At 50.9% G+C, this 12,643-nt stretch overlaps 1 protein-coding gene across 6 annotated transcripts in view; it reads right to left on the bottom strand.

Annotated features, from left to right (window-relative positions):
* The window catches only part of KCNQ2 (potassium voltage-gated channel subfamily Q member 2), a 67,740-nt gene that overhangs the window by 20,137 nt on the left and 34,960 nt on the right, over positions 1-12,643 (bottom strand). For 5 of the 6 annotated variants that reach the window (XM_054218321.1, XM_054218319.1, XM_054218317.1 and 2 more), the window contains exons 9-11: positions 11,408-11,437; positions 6,824-6,892; positions 4,794-4,823 (exon numbers count right to left, since the gene is read on the bottom strand). In XM_054218321.1, coding sequence (XP_054074296.1) covers positions 4,794-4,823; positions 6,824-6,892; positions 11,408-11,437 — 129 coding nt within the window. The remainder of the gene's footprint in view (positions 1-4,793; positions 4,824-6,823; positions 6,893-11,407; positions 11,438-12,643) is intronic. The other variant, XM_054218320.1, reaches the window with a different exon arrangement.

The following is a 12,643-nucleotide window of genomic DNA, read 5'->3' on the forward strand; positions in this document are numbered from 1 at the left end:
GACGTGGCCCCCGTCACCCCACCTGGCCCCCAGCGGGCGTCACTTGCTGAGCTCATGGACAGACCGAAAAGGCTGAAGGGCATAAAAACCCAACCTCGTTTTACACTTGAACTCAGCAATCGGAGGAGCTCGTGGGCACACACAGAAGGAATTCGCAGGAATTCTTTCTGCTTCGCAGCGCCCCGTGCAAGCTCAGCCGACACCCCCCTCTCCATCCTGGGGACTCCTCAGGTACCCGCAATGGGACCCCGCATCCCCGGGGACCGGTGGTGCTACGGGGGCTGTTCTGGAGCCGGGGTCTGAGCATCGCGGCGGGGGAGTGGGATATTCAGCATGCAGAGCCTCAGGGAGACAGGTGGGTTACTCTCCTCTTAGTCTCCTCTGTGGTCCCCATGGAAAGATGCAGTCCCTTCTGCGCAAATAATCCGCTCCCCTAAAGGCAACTGATTATTTCCAGATTACTGTCAGTCCCAGCATGAGTCTCTGACACCAGCTGAGGTGGTTAGGAGGTCAAACGCCAACCCAGACTAACACGGCCCATCGGGCTCCTGTGATTGACACCGGTTTCCATGGGCTTAGTGACACCTCGGACACCCTAGGCTGGATGAGCAGGGGCCCACTGAGTCACCCAAAGGCATCCTCCAGTGCCTACAAAAGCCTTAATCACACCCCTGAACGGAGATATTAATGTAGTGTGTATCTCAGACAGACATATACATACACTGATATATAGATAGGTATACGCACAGATATACACACACATTACAAGGCGGCCCAGCCCAGCATTCACTCAATGTTAACGGCCAAGGTCTTGCTGGGTTCATTAGGGTCGAGAACGAGCCACAGCTGTGGACGACCTTCCAAAGAGGTTCCTCTCATCACCTACAGGACTGAACTCATGCTGGACAAAGTAATCTGAGTTTTAGCTTCCCAGTTCCCTGGAATCCTTCTGTTTCTTTTTCTCTGATATTAATGCATTATCACGATCATTTGGGTCATTGATTTTTAGCTTTTCACCCAATCGCACTTTGGAAAATACAAGAGGAAAAAATGTGGTCACGGATGCCTTCAGATGTTGATCAAACCATCTGTTAAAGAGCATCTGCAGCTCACATTTCGTATAGAAGCCTCCGTAGTCCTGGCTAACCGTACCTTCGTCTTTTTGACATTACAATCAGAAGACAAAATAAACAGAGACGAGATGCCACAGCGAATTTCCAGCCTGATTCACATGGGAGCAATCGAACCCCGTTACCACTCTGGTTTGCTGGCTTTTTGCAGCAGGAGGGGTGAGACAAGCCCCGTCAGAGAGCAGCCCTCCTTCCCTGGGGTTAGGAGGCAGAGAGGACTCATCGATGGACCCTGCACGAGAGCAGCCTGGGCTCAGATGGGCACTACCTGCTCCTGCAGCAGCAGCTGGGCCGGGGAAGGGCAGGAGCCGCTTCTCCTGGCCAAGGCAGATGGTAGGGCGGACGCGGCACCCGAAGCGACGGGCAACAGAGGAGGCTCCGTAAGCAGTTTTTTTAAAAAGGGAGGAAAGTAAAGGAAAAAGGGGGAAGAGGTAGGTAGCATGTAGAAAACGGCCAGCATCTTTTCCGCTCATCGCAGCTCCACGTCACGGGGAGGTGAGCTCCGGCCCCCCCGCCCCGAGCAGGTCAGCTCCCAGCTTCCCGGCACTCGGGCATAGATGGATGCAGACAAGCTCGTGGTGGAAAACAAAACAGAAATGACAGAGAAAGGACGTAACCTGTCTCTCAGATCGGCTGTCCCATGTTACACCAACTCCAAATCAAAAGCCACCCGAGTAATTCCAGGTGACCCTGAGCCTCCGCCACGCTAACCCCATCGTCTCCCCGTGTCCTCCCGTCCCAGGCAGCAGCTCCGCGAGCTCTGCCTGGGCAGAAATCAGCACGGCCACAGCGGCACCGGAGCCAGAGGGCAAGACCCCGCGTGCTGGGGCGCCTGAGATGCTCCTGACCTTGCAAGGCAATGCTGGTCTGGCACAGCACGTTCCCACGAGCCGTGCCAGCATCCCTTCTCTGACTTAAAATGCATTAAGATGCAAAATAGCGGAAAAAACGTTCCTGTTCTGTTTGCTGTAAGGACTTTGCGGTGTATCAGTTACGGAAAGAGGGATATAGGAAATCAGCCACTCTCTACACATAACTACAACGGGAGGAAGATCCAGCTATCTCCAGATGAGAGACTGTGTCTCCTTACATCGATGGGAAGTGGAAAATCCTTTGCCAGCTGAAGCAATAAAAGTGTGGTGCTGGGGTCGCCTATGAGAGAAGATTCATGCCGAGGAGTTTCCTAAGAGAAACAGTCATCAGCGACAGACCACGGCGGGATGATTAACCCGTGGGTGGGCTGAGAAACAGGACAAGCTTTCTGTTCTAAGGGCAGGATGACACATCGAGCATCATTGACAGCCTGCTGGAAATCAAAGCGGGTGGGAGATTTGGGATGTGAATCTAAAAGATCCAGAAACTTTTATTTGTGAGGCCCCCTGAATGTAGGGACCATTGTGCGAAATTCCTTCCGGAGGTCTGAGACATTATCAGATGGAAAAGGGCAGCGGGAGCAGGTAGAAAAACAAAACACAGAAGGGAAGAGCTTTGCTGTGGCAGCTGAACTGAACAATACGGCAAGGACTCTAACGCCATGTCCACGGCAGCTGCAGACCCTCAGCTTCAGGGTCTGGTTTAGCACCTTACAACAGAGGGCAACAAAACCCTCAGTGCCACAAGAGACAGACGCGCTACAGGAGCAGGAAAGCAGCATTTGGAAACGACCCCGACAAAGGAGCTATATATAGTAAAAAAAAAAAACTCTGAAAAAGGGCAGTGAAAGGCTATATTTACTTCCTTCTGTGACACGAGATTAAGAAAGCAATGTAGAGAATGGGTGTAGAAAGGGAAAAATCTGCAACCTTTACAAAGAAACACATCCAACCTGGAGTTTTAACTGGTGAAAATGAACCCTGGAAGATGGGACTGAAATTTAAAAATAAGAAATAAGACTACTGCCTCAGAAATAAGACTAGGGCCTGCGATTGCAGGGATGATGGCTGGTGTGACCCTACGAGGGACCGCCCGTCCTAAGATTTCCTCGGCTAACGGAGCCGATGGGGTTGGAAAGAGATTTTGTCTCATCGCACGGTCGTATGCCTGTGAGAAATGTGGATCTACCCTTGGATGCATCCAACGTGTGTCACTGCTGAGACAGGGCAGTGGAGCAGCCAGGCCCCTGGGACGGAACGCCGACCCTCCTGATGGCATGGGCGGGTGGCCAGGATTTCAGTCCTGCTCTGCTCCCAGGGAACGCTTCCCATGAAATGCTCCCCCTGCTTTAATACGGCTGGATGGAGGCTGCCTTCGCTCTCGCCACACAGGCTGAGACCCCACGTAGGAAAAAAAAATAAAAAATAGTAATTCTGGATAGTTGAAACATGATCTTGGCGATTTGGATTATTTGGTAGGAAAAGTGGATGGAGCGCCGTGGAGGTTCTGCTTGCAAAGAAAAGCTCAAATTAAAGACAGAAAAAAGAGGGAGGGAAGGGGCAAAAAGGAAGGAAGGATGAAATTTTCCTCCCTTTACTCAGCACCGTATCTACCCAGATATCTTTAGTTGGATTTAATGCCAGGGAAAAATTAGTTTCTGGCCTCTTATAAGCTAAAAGGCACAGCAGAAAATTACATCTGCAAAATGCCAGGCTCCAGTTATACTTCTGGAAAACGTACTCAGTCTTTACAATATTTAGGCTGTAAGCTGTGTTTTGAGATATGAGATGGAAGATCCGAAAGCCAAGCAGATGATCTCCACAGATCATCGGTTCTGCGTCTTGCCTCCCAAGAAAAAAAAAATGAGATTCAGCCCCAGAACTACTTCTTAAAAAAAAAAAAAAAAAAAAGGGAAAATATCGGACAAAAAATCCCAGAATTAAATACTTCTAAGGTGATGAAAAGCATCCGAAAAGTGTCCCAAATACCAGCCCTGTTGCTTTCCCTGGGACATGTGAATAGAGAAAAGCTCTCCCCTCGGTGAGATTTATGGCTGCCCTTGGAAGGTGCTCGCCACGTCTCAGAGGGCGCCCGGCTGAGTGCGCTCTGCGTGGTGGACTGGAGGCGTGGAGGGAGGACGGAGCGGGGACCGTGCTTCATCCAGAGGTTGTGAGGCCAAAGGGAATGGGGTGGAGACAGGGTGTCCCTGCCATGCAACGTCGTGCCGGGCCAGAGAACCCTCCTGCGTCCCACGGCGCAGCAGGTCCCACGCAGCCCCGTGCAGCGCCCTGCAGCGAGAGGAGCTCAGGAGAAGTCGCTAACTCGGTGACATGGTGACGGCTTCGTGTTCCCATGTCACCTCCGCCTGGCGCGGCGTTGGGTGATGGAGACATCGGCAAAGCACCACCTACCCATCGGCACTCACTGAGCCTGCGTTATACTCCTTCAGCTACGACTCCAGCAACAAAAGTAAATAAAAAAGCAGCATAAACCAAAGCCCTGCCATCACCCGGAGGAGTGTCCGCCGGCTCTGCCCGTGCTGCCCACCGCTCTCTCTAGCCCCCGCAGCCTGGCTATCCTCGCAGCTACAGCCCGAGGCAGACTGGAAGGAAGACAGGATTTAAGGTCCAGCATACACGTAGATACGTTGGACTGCCACAGCACAGAAAAAGCACGTTAATACCTAGAATGCTTCCCTCGATGGCGCCACGACATGGTACACACACGCACACACGTACATAGAAATCTACAGGGAATGCATGGGAATGGCGTGTTGGCAGTGATACAGACCTTGGCGATGGTTCGGGCTGCTGCTCTTTCCTTTAAACAGAAGCAATAGTACATTAGCATGGTGTCAGGTGGCAAAAGATGTTGCTGCTTCACTGTTAAAACATAACGAAAGGACAATACCAAACAATACAACTAAGTGGAAGTTGTGGACAGAAGAGAGGGAAAGGAGCACTTAATTCCCGGAGTTTCTGGCCCGGACAGAAGATCACTGGAGACTCACACAACCTCAGAGAAGACACATACAACGCACAGGGTTGAAGAGTTTATCCCAACCCATCCTTGTGCCTAGGCATGACTGGGACACCTGACGGTCGTGTGATTTGTGTGAGCACAGGAGGACTTCTGTGGGCTCAGAGAGCGGCCCCCTCTCCTTCGGAAATGCACCTCCCTGTCTTGTTTCTGCACACAGGGAAGGACCCGCACGGCTCCCGTGGCCCTGGTGCTTTTCTTTCCTGGCCATTGGGACTGAGCTAATGACAGATCTCTTGATGCATGGCTTCATGCTGCCATGATAACGCGTGGTGCTGGGGGGACACTGGCGGGAAGGAGTACGGACCCCTGCCCTGACCCCCTGACACCCCAGGTGGGGCTGCTGCCTCCAAAACCCTTGGCGGCTACTTTACCAAAGGAGCTGGCAAAGGCTAGGCGGAGGGAGTGGGACACCACAATTTTTGTATGCGGTTTTGTCCTGAGAACCCAAGCCGCTTGATTGCCCTGAAAAACCATTGACACTGAGGACAAAGTGAGCCAAACACTTCCAAAGGGGTGGGCGTAACACTGCAAGCCAAGCTAAGCAGAAAAAAATAATCTCACCTTCACTGACAAGGCATCTTGGTGGCATTTCCCTCCACCAGTGAGGGAAACCTCCTCTGCCTTCAACTACTCTGATTCATGGGTTCTTCACACTGGGAAACTGCATTCAATCTGGGGGCTCGAAGCAGCCTTGCCCCTGCAGCCCCACAAGAGAGGGAGCAGGCTGCGTTCCTCGGCGGATAAGGGTCTGCCTGCCCTGTCACCGGGCAGTCTAAGGGACAAATCTGACTGTGAGAAGACCTGGGCAGGAGGAGCTCGGTTCCCTCCGAGCAGGATGCTGTACCAGCCCTGGCCCTGCCTCCACCCTGCAGCGACCGCTGGGATCTGCGCAGACCCCGACCCCTCTCCCTTAGGCTGAAGGCGGGAGCCTGAAGAGGCTGAAAAAAAATACCCCTCCACCCTCTGCTCCTTGCTCAGACAAGCTTGGAAGCCCAGCCTCAGTCATTAGCTCAAATACTCACATTTTAAAGTTAGAAGTCTGACCCACGGGTTTACAGATCTCTACCCTCTGCCAAGACGCACAGCCCAGGACAGGTCCCGTCCCACACCTCCCCAGGTGGCCCCGATGCCCACCGGCACGGCCAGCATCTCTCCATCCCTCCCAGGGTCTGCACACTCCCCATTCAACTGGGGCAACCTCACCTGCTTCAAAAAAACCCACGAGAATTACCCCTCCTGAGCGTAGTTTTAAGCTGCAGGGTTCCTGGCCTTCTGGGCCAATCCTGTACACCTTGCCACAGCAAATTTAGCAAAAATTTCTCACCGCTCCAACCTTGCCTGCTCTCGAGGGCGGCGAGGGAAGGCTGGAGGGAACGGAGAATGAACTAACACATCGTGGGCCTGAGTCTCCTCTGAGGGTGGTGAGGAGGGAGAAAGGTCAGACGAAAACTGTGAACACTGCCTGGCTGAGAACCTCTGAAAATACGACTTTGCATTTTCAGTCAAGCACTGTAACATCACTCCAGAGCCAAGCTAGGCTGAAGAAATTCAGGTACAGCATGGGAGAGGGATGGGGAGGAGGTCGCTGAACAACCCAGGGGGGACCTGCTGCCAAAACCTCTCACATCTTCAAGGCTGTCCATATGCAAAAAGGCAGGAAGGAAAAAAAAAAAAAAAAAAACAAAAGGAAAAAAAATAAGAAAAAAAAAAAAAACAAAACCAAAAGAAAAAGGTTGCAAAGTGTGTGCTTTCCAAGCTCTCTTAACTCTGCTGCTAACCTGAATGTCAGTCCCGATTTGCTCTTCAGGTTCCTCAGGAGCTCCAGCTGGTTCAGAGGAGGGATGAGTCTAGAGGGAGAAAATAAAGACCGTTAATATTCCAGCAGAACTGATTTCAGAGCCTCCTGTCTTGGAAACTTCCCCCGCTGCCCCATCCTTTCAACTAGAACCAGCTTTGTGCCACCAACTGCAACCAGGGGACAGCTCGGGAAGGATGGAGAAGGGTTTGGCTGCTACTTCCAACAGTGTCCTACGGCAGAGCGGTGGGGTAAGAGAGAGAGAGCGACAGCAAGAGAGAGAGAGAAACTTGTCTGCACCACCGGATTTCAAACCTCCCAAAAAAACAAGCGGCTGCCAGGGTTTCTGAGCAGCACGGCGGTGTTTTGGCAGGAGAGCTCTGTCACCACCTGTAAGTCTAGAGGTTGCCGTTGCTTTGTTTGGAGCTTTGGTTGTGCGTTAAGTGGAGAGAAGCTCCAGTTTTGGAGGTAAAAGGGAAAACTCAACCCTGGTGCTCTTGGGAATGCGGGGAGGAATGGCAGGGAGCAGCTTATAGGGCAGAGAAAACAGGGACCTGGGGTCGGTAGCATCCCAGGATGCTCTGGGGTCAAGTTTAGCCAATTCCCTACTGTTTGTGTTAGGTTTTACCCCAAAATGAGGCAAAATCATGTATCGTTGCCTTCTGGATCAGGAAGGAATCTTTTTCAGGAAGAAAAAGAACCTGACAATGGGAATCCTGGCTAATAATAATAAAAAAACACCCAATGCACAAACACCCTGTTGCCTATCCTGCTGTCGTGCTAAAAGATGCTGAATTAGCTCCCGCATCCGCTTTTGCTTTCTTCCCTCAGCCCCGGGCAGACCGGGGCTTGCTCTGTAAATATTTAACGCTGACATTCACAGTCAAGTTTTCAAGCGAGAGAGACGTGAGGTGTCGGGGGAAGGACGGAGAACGCTGCACGCGGTTGGGAAGAGTCGCATCTACTTCAGAGCGCGCCTGGGGACCCTGCAGTCGAGGTCAAGGCCAACGGGGCTCATCCCGTGGCTTGCTGCAAACTCCTTTCTGGGCCACCAGCGGTGCCCTTGTCAAAGCATTGACGTGCCACACGCCATCGCTGTGCCCAGAGGGTGCAAAGTCAGCAGAGCAGTTGCCTCCGGTCGCGCTTGTGACAAGCGAGGGGGAGGATGCACCAGGGCAGGGATGAAGGGGAGGATGAGGGGTTGCTGGCGGGCTGGGAACGGGCTGCCTCCAGTTGCCCATATCTGGGTGATCGGGGCCACAGCCCAAAGAGCCACAACCCCAAGGCAGCGTATACTTATGGCTTTGCCGGAAAACGAGCCACGAATGTTTTAATGAAAGCAAGAAGGACCTACTCAAACTGTCCCAAACCTGCGGCTTAGGACTGGAAGGAAAGGGGTGTAAGTGGTTGCACACTAACAGACCAGTCTCGGCTGAGGTGCTGTAAGAAACGGGGCTGTTTCGTACTGTAAAATAAAAGTAGACATATTCATGTCCACACTTTTTTCAGCCATTACGAGACCAATAGTTTCACATTTTTCCTCTAACTGGAAAAAAAAAACAAAACAGAAAACCACCTGGAAAAGCCTCTCCTCTGCATGCACAAAACTCATCCTCCAACCCGCAGTTGCTCAGCACAGCAGATTTGCTGTTCCCAAGATTGAGGCAATCAGAAAATTTTCCAATCCTAAGTATGGAGGAAAGAATAAAAATAGGCCTGAAAATTTTGGCTCGGCTCCCCAGTCCAGCCCTGTTCGCTTCCATCCAGAGAAGAGCACATCTTGATCTGACGAATTAATGATCCTCTTCACTCAAGACGTCAGGAAGAAGCTGACCTTGGTGCAGCGGAGCAGCGCGCGAGCGCTGGGCTGTCACCTCCCTTCAAACCCACCAGAGGGTTTGCAGATTCCTTCCAAGATAGGAGATGGTGGTGCATAAAATCAAGCACAAAGTGTACCCAGCAGTTAATGAAGGGTGCACAACTCTTCTTCTTTGGTGAGTTAGTTTTTCAGGGAGGTCCATACTCAGCAGAACATAGGACAACAGCCCCGCTTTTTCCAGCTGAGATCACAAATCCAGTGCTCCCAGCGATGCAAGTCTCAGAGCTGAAGAGCTCATTACCTCGCTGGATTGAAGGATTCCGGATCCCAGAAGGAGCTCCTGCCTTTGCATTAGCCCATAACACAAGCCTACAGCGTGCTGAAGGTGGCAACCTCCTGGGCCACCACAGGTGAAGACACAAAAGCAAGCACAGAAATTTACCATTTCTGTGGTTGGGTGATGGGCCGGGTGCACGTGTGGTGGAAAAAAAACCAGTGTTTTACCGAAACAATAATTATTAAAAATGGGTGTAAACTCACCCATGTGCTTGACGTGAAATTTAATCTGCGTTGAAAGCTCAGCATAACCCGTCTTGGCTTGGGGAACAGCTACTGCATTGCACTATTTCACCAGAACCTCAAAGAAAAGGCAGGGCTCAGCACAACGCTTTAACTGAGCTTTGCTAGGAAATGCTGGATGGAGGGCACCCTGCACTGGTGTCTGCGCGCCCGGGGGACAGGTGCCACCGGTGCCACCGTGTCCTCCAGAGACGTGGAGAACAGACCTCCGGCTGGGGCATCTCACATTTTCTCTCTCTCCTCCTGGTCCGTATGTCACTTGTTAGCAAGGGAAGGACGTTTGGGTTAAAAGGGAGCGAGGTGAGAAGATCTGCACGCCACGGGAACACACACAGCTCATGCTACCCACCACAGCAACGCTTCTGAGTTTTCGGGAACTCGGAAGAGGACCCAGCAGTACCTAGAGCTGCATCCCACCACCCCTCCAAGCACAGCACAGAGAAACGCCACACTAACTCCAGGTGCCGGCTCACCCCGTCCAAAGGGAAGGGAAAATTTCTATTCCTGGAAGCACAGATAACGTTCAAGCATCTGGGGACGGCAGGGATATCATGCCTCTGGCCAGGACACCATCAAAACCCCACAACACGAGGAGGGCAGCAGCACACAACAGTGGGTGGGAGCACACACAGAACCGCGCACGCACCGCGACACGCACGCAGAGACCACGATGATTTTGTTGAACAGCCCCAATGTGAACAATTAGGAAAAGGGTGACAAGGAGATGGATGCCGGAATGGGATGGGGACTTAAATGAGTTTCCATGCTGTGTTGGAGTTCCTATAATGAGCCAATTACTGTGCTAACCATGACTTTACGTCCCCAACCTAAGCTATTTTTCATAACTGAGAACATTTATGAAACTTATAAAATATTTTACTGTAAGAAATGGGATGGAAGTGACACATCCTTATTTCACGCCCAGCAGTAGAAAAGTGTCTGGTTCTCACAACAGGCTGTTGATTAGGACAACAGGAAAATACATTCATAATATTATGCTTGCAATTCATTGATGCCATTTGCTGCAAATTAGCCACACAAAGTGGTAAGTGTGATTTACTAAGGCCGTAAAATTTGCATCTGCGAAAACTGGAACCAGGTTTGGAAATCAGGCACTAAATCACATCAGCTCGAACGGCATTAATGCATCTAGTGAGGATTTAAACCGCTCTAAGAACAGAGCTTGGCTCACAGTCTTGAAATGCAAGCCATTTATTCCCCATCTTAAAATATTGACTTTACCCCTTCAGATACCCGCCTCACATAAAACACACCTGCGACTTGAAAATCTACTCTTTTCTGCAGAACCTGAGATAATATTATTTATAATAAATCTTACCCAGCCACACACAGGTCTTTTCGTTTGGATTCATCCCAAAAGGCTAAGCCTCAGAGTGAAGAACTGGGGCTAAGAACTGCTTGGCTTTAGGTCAGTCTTGGAAGAAAACACTGAAATGGAAAAGTCCTGCTGAGATGGGGCATCCCTTTCCCAAAAATCAGGCCGGATTACTAGGAGAAATGAATGACCATTTCAGTTTAGCATTCCAGATCTCTCTCTCCTCCAGATGTTGTCCTCAAAAGCAGGCACGGCTGCTGCTGGGATTTGACCCTGTGCTACCACTGATGCGTCCCACGGTGCCACCACACCAGCACACTCAGCAAACGCAGCGTTACTTGGTGGGCACAGCTCCTACAGCACGAAGTGAGGTAGATGACACAATGAAGGGTGGGAAAAGAGGGACGGAGGAAGGGGAACACGCAGGAGCGATGGCAGAGGGAAAATGGAAGCGTGAACGGGGAAGTTTTCTTGCTAAGCGTTGTACGAATTGGAGGAGGTTGGTAAGACCATCAAGAAATCATCCTTAAAAAAGCAAGCTTATCAAGCGCTCTCCCAGTCTCCTTCCTTAAATTGTCCTTTTGGCAGACAGTTTCCCAACACTTGTGTGTACCAATAGCTAAGATGTACATGGAGGTGCATGGAGTTAGTCTGTAGGCAGCAGGATGGGGCGTCTGTTTGGGCTTTCACTCATTCCTTTGAAAAAACTGATCTTCAGAGCTTTCTTTTTTTTTTTTTTTTTTTTTTTAATTAAAGGCTTTGCACGTTACAGTCCCAAACGAAGAACAAGGAGTGACATGACACACAGTTTCAGAGTCACATGCACTTCATACCTGGAGGCACCGTACGTTTGCGTTTGCGTGCTTTTCAAGTGTTTTCACCAAAGAAAACCAAAGGGATAAGAGAAAGAAAAAAAATAAGGGGGAAAGACAGGGTGGAGGAAAGGGGAAAAGAAACAGAATAAAGAAAATTAGCATATGAACGAAGTGTATCCCCGGGAGCAGATGCGCTGTGACCAGGCAGCGGGGTCAGAAACCACCGTGTGCCCGTGTCACCCTCAGGGACAGGCAGCTGGCACCTTGCTCCGAAAGCAAACGGGCACCAGAGAGCAGGGAAAATACGGGGGCCTCCGAGAGACCGCTCATGAGACATGCACAGCCCTCGGTCCCAGCAGCCAGCGACTCCTCGGGCTGCGCTGCTGACTCGGGCACGATGTGCTGGTGGCTTTTGTTAAAGACCAATACATGGACATCGGCGAGACCAAGGTCTTGTTCTCACGAGTGACAATAAAGAGCAGATTTTTTTTTTTTTCCAGCAAATCTAGTGGCTGATGCACAACAGGTTACGGAGTCTGGGCGCACCAAGCTATGCATGCATTACAAGCCCAAACCCTACCTGCACACGCAGGAGCCTCATGCAAATTTCAGATTTGGTTCTACCCACGTTTTCAATTTAAAGATGAAATCTGAAATAACTCTCAGAGGCCACCATATTTTCCCCCGAACGAGTGAGACCAGCTCTACTGCAGTGATTTGAGTGATGTTCTGGAGACACGTCAGCTCCTCCAAGGCATGTGGAACAATTTTCTCTTATCAAGCATATCAGTCTTTTTGGAGATGCCTTGGGCAGATAGGAACGCTCAAGTCACAGGGCTCCCGCTAAGAGGAATAAGCAGCCCGGTGTTGAGCAGAAAGGGTCCCAGGCATCCGGGAGGGAGACGGGGATATTGTGTTCCTCCAACCCACTCCCTAACGCCGCTGTGCATCGCAGCGGCAGGGCAGCGGCCATCGCCTTCCTGCGGCGCTGGGCTCCACGTGCCGCTGAGGCTGCACCAGCGCATCCGCCAGCCGGCTTAGAGAAGTGGGTAGACGAGGACAGATGGACAGTGTGAGTGATGGAAGCTGCAGCCAGAACATACAGTTACCCCCTCTTTTTTTATAGTTGGGTTGGTTTTTTTTTTTTTCCTAGTTGTTTTTTTTTTTTTCTCTGATTAATTTATCTGCCTGCATCCAAAATATATTCGAAAGAGGTTCGCTGCTTTCTCGGTTAAAAAAATAAAAAAATAAAAT

The sequence above is a fragment of the Rissa tridactyla genome, chromosome 12 (genome assembly GCF_028500815.1).
Source record: "Rissa tridactyla isolate bRisTri1 chromosome 12, bRisTri1.patW.cur.20221130, whole genome shotgun sequence".
Lineage (NCBI taxonomy): Eukaryota > Metazoa > Chordata > Aves > Charadriiformes > Laridae > Rissa > Rissa tridactyla.